This window comes from Neocloeon triangulifer, unplaced genomic scaffold (assembly GCF_031216515.1).
Source record: "Neocloeon triangulifer isolate White Clay Creek 2 clone unplaced genomic scaffold, ASM3121651v1 ptg000002l, whole genome shotgun sequence".
Lineage (NCBI taxonomy): Eukaryota > Metazoa > Arthropoda > Insecta > Ephemeroptera > Baetidae > Neocloeon > Neocloeon triangulifer.
The window spans coordinates 9352476-9372580 of NW_026775545.1; the positions used below are offsets into that span (position 1 = coordinate 9352476).

General features: G+C 36.2%; 1 protein-coding gene across 12 annotated transcripts in view; it reads left to right on the forward strand.

Moving 5' to 3' along the window:
* Positions 1-7184, forward strand: part of LOC132205142 (homeotic protein antennapedia-like) — a 110565-nt gene extending 103381 nt beyond the window's left edge. For all 12 annotated transcript variants that reach the window (XM_059634040.1, XM_059634041.1, XM_059634030.1 and 9 more), the window contains one exon: positions 4422-7184. In XM_059634040.1, the coding sequence (XP_059490023.1) occupies positions 4422-4672 (251 nt within the window). In that variant the 3' untranslated portion in view covers positions 4673-7184. The remainder of the gene's footprint in view (positions 1-4421) is intronic.
* Positions 7185-20105: the final 12921 nt, after the last annotated feature.

Here is a 20105-nt window from a genome sequence, read left to right on the forward strand (position 1 = left end):
GCCAAGGCCGCGTACCGTACCGGCTGCATTATCAAGTAAAAACACATTTGCATGGGTCAGTTTCGTTCGGTCTTGAGTCGTGCAAACATCTCTCGGCGCGGTGCAGGCGGAAAACCAACTTTTCCCAGAGAGGTATGTGAGAAAGTTGGAGCTCGTTTAATTTGGTTAGGGAGGAAAATCTTTCGGGGACAAATAAACAGCCGCAGATTCCGAGTCGCTGAGTGGGCCCGGCAAGTTTTATCTGAGGGCGCAAATCTTAATGGGCTTGTTCTCGTCTAATTGTCGCCTGCCTCTTTTCTTAATGCGTCTGCTGTTGGGGTTAAGTGCTGTGAATTATTGCGCGCTCTGCCTCTCGAGCGCGCACTTATTCCAGAGGCAGTGGTGGAAAAGCAAGCCCCGGCTGCTTTTCCACGCTCTCCCCGCACCCCAATTGTTTTATTTCACCTCAAATGGACGTTGTGCCGGCCGCAATCACTCTCTCGCTGCGAACGATTCACTCTCTCGGCTTGTTTGTTCTCTTTTCTCTATTTAATTGATTGCATCAAATGTATACAGCAGAAATTTTACATTTATTGCTTCATTTTTTTCTTTTCATTTTGCTGGCAGAGTTCAAAATCAAAGTTCCCCTCTCTCCGAGGACTGTTAGGGTTGGGCGAGAGAATTATTATTCCTTTGCGGCGAGAGGCGTCGAGCGAATCGATATCATTCCATTACCAAGTTTTATGTGGGGTCTACTTCCTGCTGAACGCGAGAGACGAACCGGTTGCATACGCAGTAGGATGAGTGCGCTGAACCCTCGCGTTCCAGCCAGAGCAATAATTTTATTTCACCATGCTGAAGTGATTTAAAAATCATAAAAGGCAGTTAATTTTAAATTTAAATTTATATAACTACTTTTATTTAAACTTTTTCTAATTGAGTTATTACATTATTATTATTTAAATAGCATTTTATTTGAATTTATATATTAAATTATAAATTTGTTTGACAAGTCACTGAAAAATTGTTGATTTTAAAGAAATTATTCTAATTTCATAAACATATTGTGCATCAATATTTTAAATAATGCAATGGTAAAAATATAAATTGTTCTAGCGTCCACCATGTCCTCCTACACATTGAAATTACAATTTAATAGCTCACTGTCATCACTGATACTGACTGATTGGATTTAATTAATTTTAATCAAATTAAAATTGACTATTATCGAAATGAATAAATAAAAGAACGTTTGTCAAAATTAATATTACAGAAAATCCTTGCATGTTGATCTCGTGGATCAAAATATCCTGAAATTAAAGAATAAAATTGTGTAATTGATATAATTGTCACTATTGCATTTGATAAGTGAAGAAATTGTTGGAGCAAATTTAGGAATGAATGTAATAATTTGCAATTTATTTGTCCAATAGTGATGATTTTATAAAAAAATCTTATTATGCATTCCTCAACGCACACATTTAAAAAGTAAAAAAAGCCTGGGACTTTTGCAGCCCTTTCATTTTTATTCGTCCGCCGCCGTGAGTTATGCATCTTTGAGATTCTCGGTTGAGATTTCACCGTCGCGACACATAGATTGCACTTGTGAGTATGTGCGCCGTCTGCGCTTGTATATGAATGTGTGTGTGTGTGTGTGTGCAGGGGTGGCTCTGTTTATGGGCCTCCTGTTGCTCGCCGGCGATCCCAAGGGAGCAGTGCAAATGTGCGGTCTGCTCTGCGGCTTGCTGGAATTGCAAATATCGCGCCCGCCGGCAATTCTAATACGAAACAGCAGCCTCGCTCGGCCCAATCATCAAACCCCTTAATACATTTCATCCCCGTGCAGCGTCGATTTTCAATTCCCAAACGCTGAAGCAGCCAGACCGGTGACAATCCGCAAATTCGGAATTAAAAATCGTCCTATTGTTTTGCGTTTATTATTATTTTTTCAACCCTGTAACTCTCACGAATGGAATTTTCCGGCATTCGTGCAGCGGCCAAGGGCGCATGGAAATTGCGTGAAGGGAAAAAGGGAGGGCGCTGCTTTTTTAATCGCGCTCGCGGCAGAGAACAGGGTGGCGCGGGGAAAATTGTGCGCTGTCAAAAAATAGCCGAGTGACGATGATAAATGGCTTTTCGTGATGTTTGCAAAAGTTTTTAAATTTCCCTTCGCCTCATCGTACTTATATACGTCGGAGAGCGGTTTGTCTGCGTTGTGCTGCGTGCTGTAAAAAAAGCGCCGAGCGAGGGGATGCGCGTCTTTGGCGTATAATAAGCCCTCATTTGAGGATTAGAAAAGTAGCGGCCAACTCAGGGGTAACGCACGGTTAACGATTTATCTTTAAAAGCAGTTGTTATAAAAATATTTTTTATTGAATGTAACAAGAAAAAAATTATGTTTATATACAAAATATTAATATCTACAAAAAAATATTTGTCATATATTCAGGAAAAAAATAGGACTATTTTTTTTTTAAATAATAATCAAATGTAAGAATTTATCAAATTCATATCATTTGTTTTATAACATTAATTTAATTATTTGTATTATTAATTATTCATCAGGATTAAAAAACTGAACTAATTTAAAACTAACTCAATTGATTACGCATCTAAAATTACATGGTAAAGGAAATTAGTGAAATTACTCATCCATTACGGTTAGCAAATATTTTAGTCTCATTAAATGCCATTCAATTGTTTTTAGCTAATATCGGCAGATCTAGGTAATAATAAAATCAAATTTTAAAAGATATAATTTGGTTTAAGAAGTAGGATTAGTTATTAAATTTTAATTAACAAACATGTAATTTTAAAAATAAATTATTACCCATTTATATTAAGTTTCTTAATTTCTCTCTTTCAATTTTTCTGCCTTTTTTTATCTATATATGACAGGGTTTCGGACCTAAAATTAAGTTGTTTTTAGACGTAGCTCAGATTTGAAATTTAGCTCGAGTCGGCAGTTTTTGCCAAAGATGTGCCACATTTCGGCCGAGAGACGATAAATTTCGCGGCAGCACGTGGAGGTGGCTACAGCCTGAAAATTAATCAGGGGGCTAGTTCGCGCAGCCGAGAAAGATGAATTCCCTCGAGCAGTTGCGCTTAATTCACATGTATAAAACGCAGATGGGCGATTTTTTAGCAACGCAGGCAAAAAGAGCGAGATGCGTGTGTGCAGGAAACACGTGTAATTAAAACTCAAAAAACGTGCTCAGCAAAAGCAGAGAGTTAATTAATAACCCCCGCGGCGGATCAGCGTGCAGGTATGGCAGGATAATGAAATCGCGCGCGACAACAAACACCATAATACAAAAATGGAAAGTGGCTCTTTGTTTTTTTTTCTTCTTTCAATTTCAAAGCGGAATCGTTTCTTTTTGTCGCCATCGGATTCCTTTGTAATGTAATTTACGCGGTTGCTGCAGCGGAATAAATATAAATCAAAGAAAGCCGAGGACCGGTTTTTCTTCTCTGCCTGGAAATCATTGGACGAAGAAAGACTCGTTTGATATATATTAAATTAATCGGCTGACGTCATCAAATAACAAGTCAATCAGTGCAGCTCATTAAAATCAAAAGAGTGCGGTTTAATTCTCGCGCGCTGCGGCGGCGGCTGGTGCGGATCTTATAAAGTGCGTGTGCGCGTCGGGGGTAATTTATTATGATGTGAAAATAATAAGGAAATGGCGCCGTAAATCAATACGTGCGTGCCTGCTCCATAATTTAGTCTCTCGCGGGCAGATCTTGTGACACACACGCTCGAAGTGAAAATTATGCATACAAATGCCTCCAGGGGACGCGAGAACACATTATTTGTGCGCACGCTTGAAATTAGAAGCTGATGATGAATGTTGGCACCGGCAGCTCATCTTCAGCACCATCCCAAAATTCATTTTGGGGTGCTGAAGCTTAAACCTTAGAAATATCTCACACATGATATAATCAGAAATATATCTAGAGTAAGATAGTTTCAAAGTTTTAATTTGGAACAATAATTCATTTTTTGGAATTTTTTGTGTACCTATTAAATTTTACATTAAATTTTTTTAAGCGCCAAAAGAAAAAATCTTATCTAAATTTTTGATACTTAAAATAATTTTTAAATTTTTTTATTACAATTTGTATTTTATTTTATTAATTTCACAATATAATTTAAAATTTATGGTTTTTTGGCACAATAATTAAATATTTAGTTAAGCTAATATAGTGCATAATATATTATATTATATAGTAGCAAACCTACAGCTTATAAATTATTATTAAAATTTTAACATAACATTCTTCCTACTGGTGTTCTGCGACCGTTTTAAAATTAAACTTATTTGATTTATAACAATGAATTAAAACTTATAATATCAATAATGTAAATAACCATCAATATTAACATAAATCGTAAGATATTATGAAATATATCTGATTTCTTTTTGTCTGTTTTGTTGCAGAAAGGAAACGAGGTCGCCAAACCTACACAAGGTACCAGACCCTCGAGTTGGAAAAGGAGTTCCATTTCAATCGTTACCTGACGAGACGTCGTCGCATCGAAATTGCACACGCTCTCTGCCTGACAGAAAGGCAAATCAAGATTTGGTTCCAGAACAGGCGCATGAAGTGGAAAAAGGAGAACAAGTCCAAGTCGGACTCCGGCTCGCAACACGACGGCATGGACGCCACCCCTCCGGACTCGCCCCAATAACTCACCCCCTCGACCCACCCCCAGCGTGACGCATATAGAAGTCTCTCTCTTGAATAATTAACAAAGTATCGAGAAAAAAGAACAGTAATTAGTTAAAGGAAAGAATCAACCAAATAAGCGTTAATTGAGAAATTTCGTGTGTCGGAGCAGAAAATTTGCTTTTCTGAACGCGTCGTTTCTCTTGCTACCAAATATTTAAAGGGCTTAGATTACCATTGACGATTTTTTTCTATTAATTTATGAGAATTTTTATGATTGTGTATGATATATACATTCAGCTGTGTTGCTAAGAACGAGTACAATTGAAATACCACACTCACGAACGAGTCCCTTATGTCTGTGTAGAGCTGTAAGTGGTGCAGTTTCCTCTCAAAACCCCCCAAAAACAATATGAAAAGGAACTTGGTGATAAAAAAAAAAATATATAACGAGAATAATTATTTAAAAACTACTCTGAGACTTTCTAAAAGTGAAAAGAGAAGAAAGAAGAGGCAGATCAAGTGTCAAATAATTATTAGTTTAATGACTCTCGAGACGAACTCTATCTAATAATCGATTAAGTGATGGTGTTTTTGATTTAGGCGAGTGTTTTTATGTGAAAATCATGCCGGTGTCTCTTTAACCTAAACGAGAATCGGGCGCATATTTGTTTTAAAGCAAACCGAAATCTCACAGCCAAGACCCTCAGCATTGGATATGTCAGCACAAAGAGGATCAATGTGAGTACTCAGGATTATTATTTTTATTGTTCTTGAATGCGAAAATTGATCATCATCCCAAAAAATATTCAAAAAAATCAGGCCCCTCTAAATTCACAAAATTTTTAATAACGAAAACAAATCGCACCAAGTGCAAAACCTTTTTTGGACTTGATTAATTTAAAAGGGGCTTTAATAATTTTAAATTTTAAATCGGTGATGATCGATTGAGTTGAAAGAAGAAACAAACTGAGGAAATTATACACTATTGAATGTGTAATTAGATTTATAAATTACGAAAAGAGATAAAATACAAGTGTCGTGTCAGTGTTGCAAATAATATATTTATCAAGACGATGATGATGTAATGGACAGCGCGCCAAAAATTAAATAACGAAACTTGAAATACGTAAATCCAGTTCAGATATCTTAAATAGAAAAACTATTTTGACCAGACAAAATGTGCCGCGATCGAGATATTGTTTGATATAAAAATGTAATGAACGTAAATGTCCGTTTCTGTCCCATCTTCTCGTATTTAAATTAATATGAAAATCAATTTGTTGTGTGTTGTGTGGAAATATTTATATATATATACACGGGAAGAGTATTAACTTTTCTGTAATTTAAACGCAAAACTCTCTCTTTATTCAGAAGATATCTCATCGATAAATAAGAAAACGAAAGGAAAGATAGTCTTTTTTATCTAACAATTTTAATTAACACAACTCACGCATCTTTTTATTTCATTCAGAAAACCTCCAAAAATGTACGAGTGTGCTTTATTTCGGTTTTATTTGATTTCAGACTCCCCAAAATTAATTTCAACCAGTGCTGGATTAAATTTCAACCAACACTGCTTGAACCCTATTTTTTTTTGTTCAAACTCATCCTCATTAATTTACTAATGATTTAATTAACCTCGATGAATTAATTAAAGCTTCACGAGCAGTCAATCAAATTAAGTACGTACTTGACTTGTATAAAAGGAGTGAAAGTGCATCAAATGCTCATGCAGCTAACCGTCACTAATGAATTCATTCAGAGTCATACACTTGGCGTAAATGCACATAATTTAATTAAGGAGTTTCAAAAGCCAAAATGACGAAACGATGACAACGCTGCTGGAAAATTATGGGCTTGCACGCACAATTTGATTTAACTGCTGCTTCTGCTCATCTTAATCACGTAATTAACCGCAAACCCGCTTTTAGTTAATTAACTTAATTTTTTCTGCGCAAATATTATAATATGATGATGTTGAACACAAGCAAAGACTGAAAATGAAATATTATATATATACGTATTTGATATTAAACGTAATTAAAATACGAATTAATGATCACACGCATGTCTATAATTATATATGCAAATTAATTGAACGATAAATCTCACATATAAAACGTGCATCTCAGTTAAATGATCATTATTTGATACAGAAGTATACGTCTATAATTATCATCTTTCCTGAAATTTTATTGAAAATTCTGAAATTATTTAAAAAAAAAAAAATCCACCAACACAAAGCGGATATTTGCCAAAAGCTTTACATTATTATACGTACTGCCAAGCTTATATAACTTTTGACAATGAGGATTACAATTTTTTCATGTTTTGATGTGTTTTTGTTCTCTCTAATTCTGACCGCATTTTGTTTAATTGTGTAATAATTTTAAATGGAGAACCCTTTTTGCATATATTGATTTTATTATTGAAATATTATTTTGTTGAGTTTTATTTGAAATGAATGAGAAAGTTATATATACTATGAGCGAATAAATGATGCCTAAAGGTTATCAACCCGTCATACAAAATTTTAATTTTTATTCTTTATCATTTTGCCCTTTTCTTTTCACACATCGTACACTTATGGATGAGAAGATTAACATTTCGTTTTTAATGTAAAAATTTTCTGCGCACAACACAATTTCGTTTCGATAAAAATCTATATTTATAAGATGAATGTTGAGAATGTCGCGCTTTACTTTGAGTTGCAACACCTATGCTGGAATTACTGGTCTCTCCAAATGACACACATGAAAATAAAACTTTCAATTTATATTGTATATAGCTTTTTACGGAGATCAGTGTTCCTTGAGATTAACTGGAAAAGTATTAGCTCTATGAGAAATATTATAGCACAGATGAGAATAGCCCTTAGTGAATTGTAACTAATAATGAATTAATAAAAACATGATCTCATATGAAATAAATATTAATTGCGTATAAATATATTGAAATTTATCATTTCTGTGCTTTTTAATAAAAAAAATGGACAAAAGAAAATTATTGCGTCAGACATTATAAACTTGAAAAAAAAATGAGAAACGTGCACGGACAAAGAGGAGCTGTCACATTAGTTAAGCTGTCCTTGAAATTGAGTTTTTACAACAATGTAGATGATCTGTAGTGTTGCAACAATACCTCAGATATATACGTAACAATAGACACAACACACGAGAAAGTTAAATGATGACGATATAAATCTCTATTTCTATGGTCCCGAGACAATGTTTTGACATACAAAATCATCCAAAAAGCGACAAAAAGAGAGTGACGAATAATTAATCACGATGTACTTTTTCGTGCAATTGAGATTATGCAGTTATAAGACATTACAATAGGTCACCGCTATTACGAATAATTATTCTGATTATCCGTCTGTATATCCAAGAAGATCACAAATAAAACCCCTAACTTGTATACAAAGGCGTGATTTCTTTTCAAACGGTTCCCGCTCCCTTCTGCTGAGTTATCTCGTCCGGCGATGCTTGTTGCGGCAATTTAATTTCTCATATCCATCGCGAGCCAGTTTAAATGGCAGTGAGGTAGGCGTGCCGTCAGCTTTATGTAAAGATGAAATAAGACCGAAAATAGAAGGCTGCAGCTCCGCCTTGTTGTTTGACGCCGGTGTATCGAGCTGTTTGGCCATTGTACGAGAATTTTATTGCCGGTTCACTTGATCGATCGTGAAATTGGGAAAACCACTTCAACCTTGACCAGAGATATTTATCTCAGAGACTCGTCTCCAATTCCAGTATAAATCGGAAGAAATCTCCAGCTTAAAAAAATTAACAAAAAAAAAAATAAATTAATCTTCTGCGTTTTTTTGCCAATTTATATTTTTATTTTAGAACCAGGACTTTGATTAATTGCTTCGGAATCTGGCACCGAGCCGGTGTGCGAGCCAAAAGCAGTGCTCCTCACTCGACTTTTTTTGCCTCTCGCCAATTTGTAGCGGCAGCGATTCGCAAACCTGTTTCGGCGAGGAATGCACCACGCGTGCTGCGCATTATTTCGTTGCTATGGCTAAAAGGGTAAAATAAGTAGCGCTGCTGTGGGTTCGCTGGGGGGAAGCAGGGGGCAAATTTATAGTTGTGCACATTTAAACAGCCTGTTGCTCTATACCAAGCTCGAAATGCAGCGGCTCACACACACCACGACCCGTGGTACACACACACATAAAAGTTGAATGAGCAAGGGTTAGTATAATGACGTCTAAGGCGCTATTTCAACACGCGTGGAAATTTATTACCACAACAAAGAGTGTATGTGGTATGTGGCGGTATTTAAAATGGGATTAACGCACTGATTTAAAATATCTGCAGCGTAGAAAAATGTGAACCATATTATAAGAAACTTTTTTGAGAGCAATGAGGAACTTTTATATAATTTTTTTGTCCTACAACGAAGAATGCTCTATAATTCCCTTATAATGTTATATTTGTTTAATTAATTGTATGAAAGTTATCAAAAATTCACATAAAAAGAAAAACTGCATAAAATATATTATAAGGTATTTTGTTCAGTTAAACATTTAACTTTGAGAAAATTTTATATTATATATAAATTTAACAAGACAGTCATACAGAAATATTATTTTAAAATTAAATTTTATTATCTATTTTTAATCTTATTGTTTAATTTTATTAAATTATAAAATATTTTTTTAATTTTTACTATTTCTTTATAAATTAAAATAAAAAACACGAACTTTTTTAATTTTCAAACAAACTTTTGGTCTTTAACAAAAATATTAATAATATTTAATGATTTTGTGGCTACGAAATGGTGTTTCATTCAGATATAATAGATCTATTATAGTCAAGGAAGTATTTGTAATTTACAGTATTTATTTGATTAATTTGAAGTATCTCACAATATTTAGTAATTACAGAATTATTTCTGGTAATTTGCAACTTTTAAGAATTAATCACCCTGAATAACATTGCGGCTATGTTAATAACAAATTCTCTCGCGGTAGGTGTGGCGCGCCCAGCATAAACCCGCGTGCAATAAATCTTGATTATGCGTGGCCTAGCAGGTGCAGCCGAAACCGTTGTTTTAATTTGAATCTCAGTTAATTATTTTTCGCTCGTCTCTAGCGCCGGCGCGCACCGTGAAATAAATTAGGCGTGCATATTAAACAAATAATTTAAAAAAACAGTAACAAATCCATTACTCTCTCTAGCCGGCGGCGATGATGGATCGTCTTCGGGGGACTATTAATTCGCGTGCGTGCATCTTAACGACTTTTTAATTGCATCCGCGCGCTCTCTCTCTGCGGCAAACGGCAATAATTGAGATGTTTGTTTTGACAGAGCAAATAACTTGTTTTGATTATAATAAGGCATGGGACTCTTCTCTCGGACAGACACACTGCCATGGTTTCCGCGGCTGTTAGGGGGGTGAAGGGCCGCACCTTGCCGGCTCTAACTCCACCCTGGCACTTTGTCCCTGTCAGTCGGCGTCAATGCTGCGACCAGGGGGTGGGGAGGGGCTTCCCCTGGCCTGGCGCACATTGGACGCGCCTGTGATTAGGACAAATTACTCCGGGACACGCGTGGCAGGATAAAAAATGAGCCGAGCAGTGGAAGTGGCACGCTCTTGCCTCGCTCATAACGGCACTCGCGGTTTTTGCTGCCCTCTTAAGACGACCGTCCGAAGCGCGGCCAGCATAATTTATGCACGTTAATTGGAATCATCTCTTTTTTTTCTTACGATTTCATGCGGAACTCGAGGTTCATTTCCGAGGCCGCGATAAAACTTGTATATTAACTTTGCCTTGGAGACAAACTTTGGAATCGATGGCGCGACGCTATTATTGAGTCGCGACTCTCCTTATTGAATAAGCAATGATTTCCAACTGCGATAAAGGACGTCTTTTGCTCTTGAGCGAAAAGTTCATTTTCCATATCTGTGCCTTAAGCCTGGCTGGAAATGGGCTTAACTCGAATTCCTTGTTGAGTGTGGATTTATTTTAAGTCCATATCGCAATGCATTAGTAATAAATGGACTCTCTTTGCGGTGGGATTTGTGCTTGGGTGTTGAATAAGTGTGTAAATAATAGTCTCTTAGGAGCTGAAGGAAAAAATCAGTGTATTCAAATTTTTCACAAATTTGCTCATAATAAAACGTCATAACTTCTTTTTCAAAAAATCTCACTTCAGTTTTTTTTTCAAGCTTGAGAGTATTTTCAGTAAAGTAATTCAAGTTTCTGCTTATTTTATAACAAAAGCTTGCATACCAGTTTAAAATTCTCAATTAATATTCATATTTCATGTTAAGTCATGAAATGAAAAAGTAAATTATCTCGTTTGAGATTTATGAAAAATGCAAGATACAACATTATAATTTAGGTGATTATTTATTTATTATAAAATAAATGACTATTGCGTATTTTAAGATGAAAATCATAAGGTTATAAATTATTCTAAAACTAAAATAAAACCGAGTTTTGCTAGCAAATTTTTTTTACAAAGTTAATAATATATTTCTGTTCGAGAGATTTCGTAGCTTTATACATTTGAATCCAATCATCCAAGGCGCCGCAATCTCGTGCGAGAACAGTCATGTCATATCATGATACCAGTGTTCATATATTTTTTTTTTTTCATTTCCTCCGGCGTCTTGCATCAAGGGCTCTGGGATTCTAATTAGAGCCAGACCCCAGCCGAGCCATAGTGCACCATCATTGGTTCCGCTTGGTTCCTACAGCTGTTCAGACATCTCGCTTTTCAAAACGCTGACTGACTGGGGAGGAAGTTGCACAGAGAGAAAATGAGAAAGGAAGCCGACGCCGCCGCCGGCATATTTGTTCGTCTGCATCCACTAATAAGCATAATGACCCCCAATGTTCTGCACTTTCTGCGACGCGACATTTTGTGCCGCAATTTTCCATATATCACGTGCAGTCTGTGCACTTTCGTCTCGGCTCGGGTAACATCTGATTCCACCATTTATTTGCTTATGTCACATAACTTTTGATCCAAGCTGTTACAAAATGAAAAAGAAAATCTCTCACAGATTGATTTTCCCTCCATCAATATTCAATTTGAACTATATAGTTCAAAATCTCTTAATTTACTTTGTTATTTTTTAATCTTATAAATTAAATATTTTAGAAAATTTTAATTAAAAAGCTCCCTTTTTTGGAATTTGCTTATTAAAATATCAGACCAAGCACCGGTCGTTCGGTGCTCCGGGGTCATTTTTCACCAAGGCCTGCCGTTGGCCGAGGGCACCGGAATATACATATATATACTTTATATAGTTTGTATGTGTACAAGCCACGGCGTGTGTGTTTTTTGCTCGTTTTCTTTCGATCATAACCCAACCGTTATGGGCTAGCTCTCCGCAGCAGCAGCGTTAGCACAAGCGAGAGAGAGAAAAGGCTATAAATTATTCAATACGCCGTCGGAGTGAGACAAAAAACTTGTAAGAAATCATCAGAGAGCTATGGTGCTGTGTGTCTGCAGCAGCAGCACAAGCGAAATCTCTCACAGGGAGCAACAATACTCTCTCATGATAATGACCCCGGCGCAGAGAGAACATGAAGATTAATTACTTCTTAACAGTCTAATTAAGACGTCCAAACAAGGACAAATATTCAATTCAATTGAATGCAGGCCGCGGCGAGTGATGCGCTGAGAGAGATTAAACTGTTCTATTCCGCCTTTACAGCCTTATTGTTTATTTCAAAATAACATTGAACAGCAAACTTACGGAATTATGAAAACTTTATATTAAAGGACAGAGCAATATAAAATGAAAAGTTTTGCGCATTGAATTTATGATTATTTAGAATAAAGAATCGCGAATTGAGAAACAAAACAGAAAAAGTAAGAAATTATAGTTTCAAAAATAATGTTTGTTTTAAATATTTATTATTTGTTTAAACAGTAATCAAATGCATTATATTAAATTTTATGTATAAAATATATTTTTAACTTTTATTCTAATGAAAACAAATATATTGGAAGATAAAATTTTATAATTTTAATTTATTAATTTAAATATTTTATTGAATTTGATAAAACATATTGTCAAGAATTTTTTTAGAAAAAAATTGTGTTGACTTTTTTGATCAATAAATAACACATAATTAGATACTTTTATTAATTTAAAATGAATATATTTGTTCCGTGGATTGCTTTTTATTGTGAATTAAATCAACCAGATTCTTTTAGCAATCAGGGATCAAGTATCTAGATATTTTTTTATTGATTAAATCTGTGAATTACAAATATGTTATTCTTGCTTATTATTAATTGTTAAATCTGCTTATACAAAGTAAAAATCACCCTATTCTTCTCATTTCAAATCATTTTCTGTTTAACATGTTCAGCGGGATTTTTCGGCGTGAAAGAGGCTGTTTAGTTTATGATGTGCTAAGCGCGTCGGGCGTGTTTGTGCAGGCCGCGCCGTGCTGCTGCCGCTTTTTTCGCCCTTTCTCTGACTGCGTGTGCGAAAATCAATAAGATGATGAATTGCGCCGCTGCCATTGCATTAATGGATAAAAGCCAGGCAGTTATTCTTTTTTCCCGTGCGAGTGAGAGCGAGTGTGTGTGTTGTAATCAGCATGGCTCGTCGGAGGCTGCTGCATTCTCTGCAGGCGCGTCAAAAATCCCTTTTCGCCCCCTGATATAATCTATACACGCAGAGTTTGTGATGCAGGCCAGGCCGGAGTGCTCAGGGGGTTTGAAACTCGTGCATGGCAGAAAAAACTTCGGGAGCGAGAGAGGAGGGAAAGAAGAAGACTGACAGACACTTCAGGCCCAAACTCTCTCGCTCTCTCTCTTCTCTCTGCGTTTCTTGCTATTTATTTTCCTGACATGCTTTTCAGGGTCCTAAAGTAATAAATCTTCGTAGCTTCTATGGTGGCAGGCAGAGATGCTGTATGCTCCATGCTCTATCGTACCAAACATGCCTGTCGCGTTTGCTTTTTTCTTTTCAAATAAGAAAGACTGCCAGCAAAAGAGCAACGGAGGAAAGAGAGGAACCGAAAAAAAATGCCAAATGCCCTCTCGCCGACCTTTTTGGAAATTGTTTCGCGTAGGCAATCACGCTTCTTGCGCAAATCGGAAGAGTGCCATATTTGCATAGACAAAAAAAGTTTAAATTGAAACATTAAAAATAATTTTTTTCATATCTCCTTTGAATCTCCTAAAAGATTTTCATTTTATTTTGAAATTTGAGAAAACGTAAGCACGTGTCATTCCAAATTTGTATTCATGAAGCGATACCCGCATTAATAAATCCACCCCTCGCACGTTCTGTGTATTCTTTCAGTGTGCATCTCAAGTCGTTTTCCGTCTGCCAATTTCTGCGGGGAGACGTCTCTCTCGTTTCTAATACGCATTTTTTTGCATGGCAGCTGCACATATGAAAATAAATATATACACACGAATAAGAAGAAACGAAACTCGTTACAAACACATCAAGGAAACTTCGCCAGTAAAAAGATTAATTTAAAACACAATATATGTAGAGGAAAATAAACACTCTCATGCTTTGGATAAAGTTCAAATGAAGCAGCACGCGAACTTTCAAGCTGCTTTTTGCTCCACCGAGGAGGCCAAAATCACTTTTTTTTATACAGTGTGAGCCACGAAGAGTGACGCCGCCGCCGCAATTTATTGATTTTCCCAAAGTTCACGATCGAAAAAAGGAAGCCGGAGATGACGGGGTTAAGAATATGTAAATTATTCGTAGGAAAAAATTCGCACGCAAGCATTGCCAAAAGAGAATCTTTTATTATTCGTTTTATAGTACATAGGCTGGAAACGATTGAGATGTTTCCAAACAAAAATATCTCGCTTCGCCAAAGATATCAATTTAGTCTAAAGAGAAAAAAAATTAAACAGTCTTTTAAGAGGAAAGGAGGTCAAACGTCTAGTTAGTCTTTTTGAAAGAAGATGAGTCACTGCTACTGGTGCTATTTGACTTCATTGCTGCTGGAGATTTAAAAAGTGAGGAAATCAACCGAGAGAAGCAAAGGATGGACTCATCATGTCGCTGCTCCAGTCGAATTGGGCTTGACGAGATGGATTAATGGCGACGCCTTTCAGAATGACGTGAGGCCTTGAACTTCTCAACAAAGAGATGCTTCCAGCGAGGAGGTGAACCTGCAACAAAAAGGCCAAAACAAAGGTGAGTACAATTTAAATATTTCTTGCAGCTTAATATTTGTTTCCCCAATTTAATTCTGCCATTTCTTTTTATAAAGTTTTTACCCCCAATTAAACAGTTTTCCATGTTTAAATTAAAAATTAAAATGCCATTTAATAATTGAGTCTTTTTCACTATTCAGAAATTCAATTAACCATTTTCTTTAAAACAAGTTTTTATTCTCCTCAAAATGCTCAACTGCCTTTTAAAATCATAATCCTAAAATGTGTTGTCAGCAGAGATTAGCATTTCAATTTTCAAAGGAGAAAACTGCAGCATATCGTCTGCCTCCGCTATAATTCGATTAAAGGGCAAACTTTTCCAATTACTCGAATGCAGTTTCAATTTCCCGCTCCAAGATTTAATCAGATCAGCGCATCAACTGCACACGTACGGAACTCTCTGCTGGCACATGTGTGTGTTGTATTAAACTCTCTCGCAGGCAAATAACGCTCTGGTGCTAAATGTAATTAGAGTGTGCATGTGTTTAGGCTGCGGCTAACGCTCGGCTCGGCTCCGTTCCGAATTGTATTTAAGTCAGTGTGTGACAGGAATCAGATTAATGCACACAGTCAGCGGCCTATCGCAATACTCAATCTCCCAGGGGTTGTCTCGACGTAATAAGATAGGGGAATTTATAATAACTGAAAACGCATAACACACACCTCCAGCAGCAGCAAACCAGACTATGCCGCTGCTGATTACTATGTAAATCCATACCAACCCTAAAGGACTGAAGGTGCCGCTGGTGAAATAAAAAAGTATAAATCAATGTCTAGCTCACTGTTTTTTAAATAGAAACAAAAATATGGGATGGAAAAATGTCACTCTTTTCTTTGTCATAGAGGACAACAAAAATTAAAATATGATATTTGAACCTCTTTAATTCACTTAAATTTAAAATTGTATAATATTAAAAAAAAAAATTAAATTGTTAAAGTTTTCATAATTTTTGGATTAGCACACCTTTTTATCATTCGAGTTTTTAGGACTATTATTTTCATAACGATTAAAATCCCATTCATGAGGAAGATTTATGTTCCATGTTTTGGCTTGATTACACAAAGACTGGTTAACTTGGTGGAAAACTGAGCAGGACTATCAAATCGCAATAATATCATATTCCATTCCCGTCCCTTTCTTGCTTTCTGTCTTTTATCCCCATATCGAACTTGCGACTTATACAGAAGAAAAGCCTGATTTTTTTTTTCATTTTGATCGCGGCTCGTTCTTTTAAACATGCGTATCTATAGAAAGAGAGTGGAATGTGTGAGGAATCGTGTTGTTTTTCTTTGTACTGCCATTTCAATAGGTCCACAAACACAATGCAATAAAAAGGCGCTGCCCCGAGGGGGGCCCGACAAAAGCGAGAGTGAGTGACGGGCGGCCATCATGGATCGGCGCAGGCCTGAATCATCCCTTAAAGTGTGAATCATCTGAGCGTAAGTGAGTCAATAATCAAAGCCATTTATCAAACGCTATCGAACATTAATCTGCTGCACTTGCAGCGGCGGCAACTGGAGAAAAGTGCGCGAAATGTGTCAAGAATGTATATAAGGGGTGGTGGGGGCCGCTCGCAGCTTAGGGGTTGCGGAAAAGGAATCGAGCGCGGATAATTTATCCCCATGCGCAAATGAACAACCGATGCCGGCATTCAAATCTAATCATTGGAAATGCACTTTGGCGGTTATTTATCGCCCTACCCACCAAAGAGCAATCAAAATAATTTTATATTTACTTAGAGTGAATAATTTTGTTTTAGATTAGGGTTCAAAGATAAATTATGATTAATTAAAGTACTTTTTTTTATTAAACTATAAAATGATTTACTTTTAATAATTAATATTTTAATTAATATTTATATTACAGAAGGCCAGGTAAAACACTATAGTATCTTTGCAAAAAAATTTAAATTAAATACGCTAGGAAAAAAGAAAAAATACATTTTTCTATATGAATATAATTTTAACTTCTATTTTTTCCCTTTTTGGTTCTATCAAAATTAATTAATAATTTATGATTCTTGCACTAATGTGTTAAATTCTCAATTCATTCAAATTTTTCTTTCAATTTATTGCCTAAATTAAATTGACGCATCTGAAAGTTTCAAACACATACAGCCGCAGAAAAAATGCATGAGAAAGTCTTAAAATATATTCTCGTAATAATTTAATAAAGTCATTAATTAAAGTCAAGGAGAGAACTTAATCTGGTTCAAAGTTGTCCCGTCCAAAGCCTCGTCGGCACTTTTTCAAAAATTCGCCTCCCGTCCGGATAGTTTGTCGACGGAGGCTTTGAAGTGGCACTCGCCCGAAGAAAAATTGTCCCGCCACATAAATATAAAATAAAACAGAGCAAAATAAGAAGAAGCGCCCCTGAGCCTGCGAGAGAGGTGAATATTTGTGTGAGTTATGCGGCGAGTGTTGGAGCCGCCATCATTCATTTTCGGGGTACAATTTTGGCTGGCACATTTCAAAACCGTTTTCATTTGAACATGGTAAACACTTGTACTGCTATTTTTAATGTTGACAGCGCCAGCCACGTGAAATTCAATCCATTTCTCATCCGCAGCAGCGACTCACGCAGCCCGCCGAGCACTCACAAAATGAAACATCCTATTCGCCGAGCCAAGGCAGAGTCGCTTTTAATAAATTAAAAAATATCTTTCTCTTTTTATATATTTTCCTCGAGCAGCAGCTTGCCAGAAGTTGTTATTTTTTCTTTGGCCGAAAATTAATTAAATATTCTATGGTGTCCTGTTAATCTATTTTAAATTCGGGAACCTATTTTTTGAAGCCACAGTGAATGCAGCGTCTCTCTCGAACAGGATATTGTGTCTGCGGTCTGGAGAAATAAATGAAAGGCTTTTCTGCGGCTAAATTTGTCACGGCCTTTGAAGTTTATACACATTCTTTAAATGGACCAAAGCCGATAAAAGACGGAAAGGCATCAAAGATTTTGAAAAATGGTTGGAACCCTATTAATGTAACGATTTAATTTTATCAAAAATACAATGTTTCGGTTATATTTGTCATTTTTTTCTGAAAAGAATTTAATTTTATATATTTTCTTAATTAATGGTTCAAATTGCAAAGTTGGAATCATTATCCACTTATGATAAATTTAGTTTCTATATTCATTAGAGGATTATTTCTAATTTTTTTTTTGCACAGGTGCTTGAATTTTAATTTAAAATTGGAAGAGACTGAAGTTTCATAATTTAAATTAAAGTGAATTAAAGTTGAGTATTAAAATGATTTTTAATAGAGAGAAGAATTTAAAATTCTTTTATTTGTTCCTAATTTTTTGAACTGGAAAAGCAAGACATGCGATATTTTTAATATAATTTTTAATTTATAATGCCAATGTTGGTAAAAAAAAAAAATACAAGAGCTTGCGATTTTTCAATAAATTCAACCAATCTCTAAATTGAAAATAGTACTAATTTTTCTTTCTTTGAAATGAAGATATTCAATATTCTGATTAAACAAATATTGAGCACTGGTCAAAATTAATTTAACACTATGGAAAATAAATGGCAGAATTCAACCACCTGTGCCAGGGGCGAGTGAAAGCGTCGTCCTCTTAAAACCTCATCAAGCGAAGGAGATCAGTGGGCGCCGTTGTTCTCCCCGCATCAAAAGCATATTGCCCCGGCGAGGGGTGCGTCTTGGCGCGCGCAATTTCCGCCCCGCAATAAATAAATTCGCCTTCAAGGAGCGAGCAGGAATTAAAAACAATGAACACCTCGTGAATAAACAAAGAGCAATATAATAGACCGCACATTTCGGCGCGGCTCCTGCGCGTTAAATTTCTACATACATAAATAGGCTGCACGCAGCAACGGCGGAGAAAGAGAGAGCGCAGGGGTTGGAGTTTTTAATCATTTCAAAGCTCCCCTGCGCTTTTTTCATGGCGGCTGCCGTGGTGTATGTGTGTGTGTGTGTGCGAGCGAGCAGCTAGGGCTGAGACCCCGTAAATCACTCGGCAGAAAGCTTCGAGGACACCTTTGCGTTCCCACTGAAACACCGCCAACAACCGCACTTGCCGGTGACGTCATTTTTTGGCAATATACTTGTCAAGACCTCCTTTAATAGTCTCTCTCTGCTCTAAGGGCAATAATAATAGTTATGCTCTATCTTGGGGAAACTGGCGACTGTGTTAATGACCAAAAAGTGGTTTACATACCACTTACTATTAAGCCGATTTCGAATTGCTATAAATTTTTTATAAATTTTTTTTTTAAAGATGCAGAAATGTAACAAGTTGAACAAAATAATACAACAATAATAAAAAGAAGTTTGAATATTAATCAAATTAGTAAATAGTATAAATATGCTTATTAAATTTACATTTACAAAATTAAAAATTTAAACTAAATGAATTTAACCATGCTACAAAATGTATATTAAATGAAAAGCGTCTTAAAAATATAAAATTGCAACATAATTTTCTAATATTATGCTTTCCTTGACAAAAATGATTATATTGGTGTTATTTTGATTTATTAAGGTCAAAATCCATATATCTGTGCGTTTGTTCATGGTAACTCTCATTCCTTTTTTTTTAGACGATTTGGATTTTGGATGCGTCCTGCCTCCAAGATTTCTCTCCTGCTCGGCAGCGCCGCCGCCGAAAGTGTATCAAATTCATTTTCGTAATGGCGAGCGCGTGTTTTAATAATAAGCCCTGTGTTAATGCGGCCGGCGCGTTGTCTAAAGCGGGAAAAGAAGACGCGCGCGGCTCCACTCTCTCATCTTCTGCACAAGAGCGGCGCGACGGCGGCTGCTGCTCATAATATGGCCAGGCTCTTCTTCTCTCTTTACGTCATCTCATGATTTACTGGGGCTTGTTATTAACAGAATCTTAAGCCGAGACATGCAGGAAGATGTAACACGGGGCACACAGGGGGGTCAAAAAGATAAATTCCTCAACAAAAGAACACTGTATATGCAAGCACTATGCGTTCTATACACACATAGCGAGAGAGCCCAACGAGAGACGCTCCTCGAGAAAATTATAAGGTCGATCGTTGCGGAGAAGAAGGGCTTGGGGCGAAGCGGGAAATTTATTAATTTTGTATTGATATCGACACCATTAATAAAGTTTTGACCCACTTTCCACTAGATTAATAGATTATTATTATTAGATGGATATTAAAAGGGACTGCCAAGTGCAAAAAGCGCAAAATTCAATTTTGCAAATTGGTGGGCCTTTGGGCTAGGGAGAAAGCCTGGGAAAACCTGTAGTTCCTTGCTGTTGAGAAGAAGAAGAGTATTACAGAA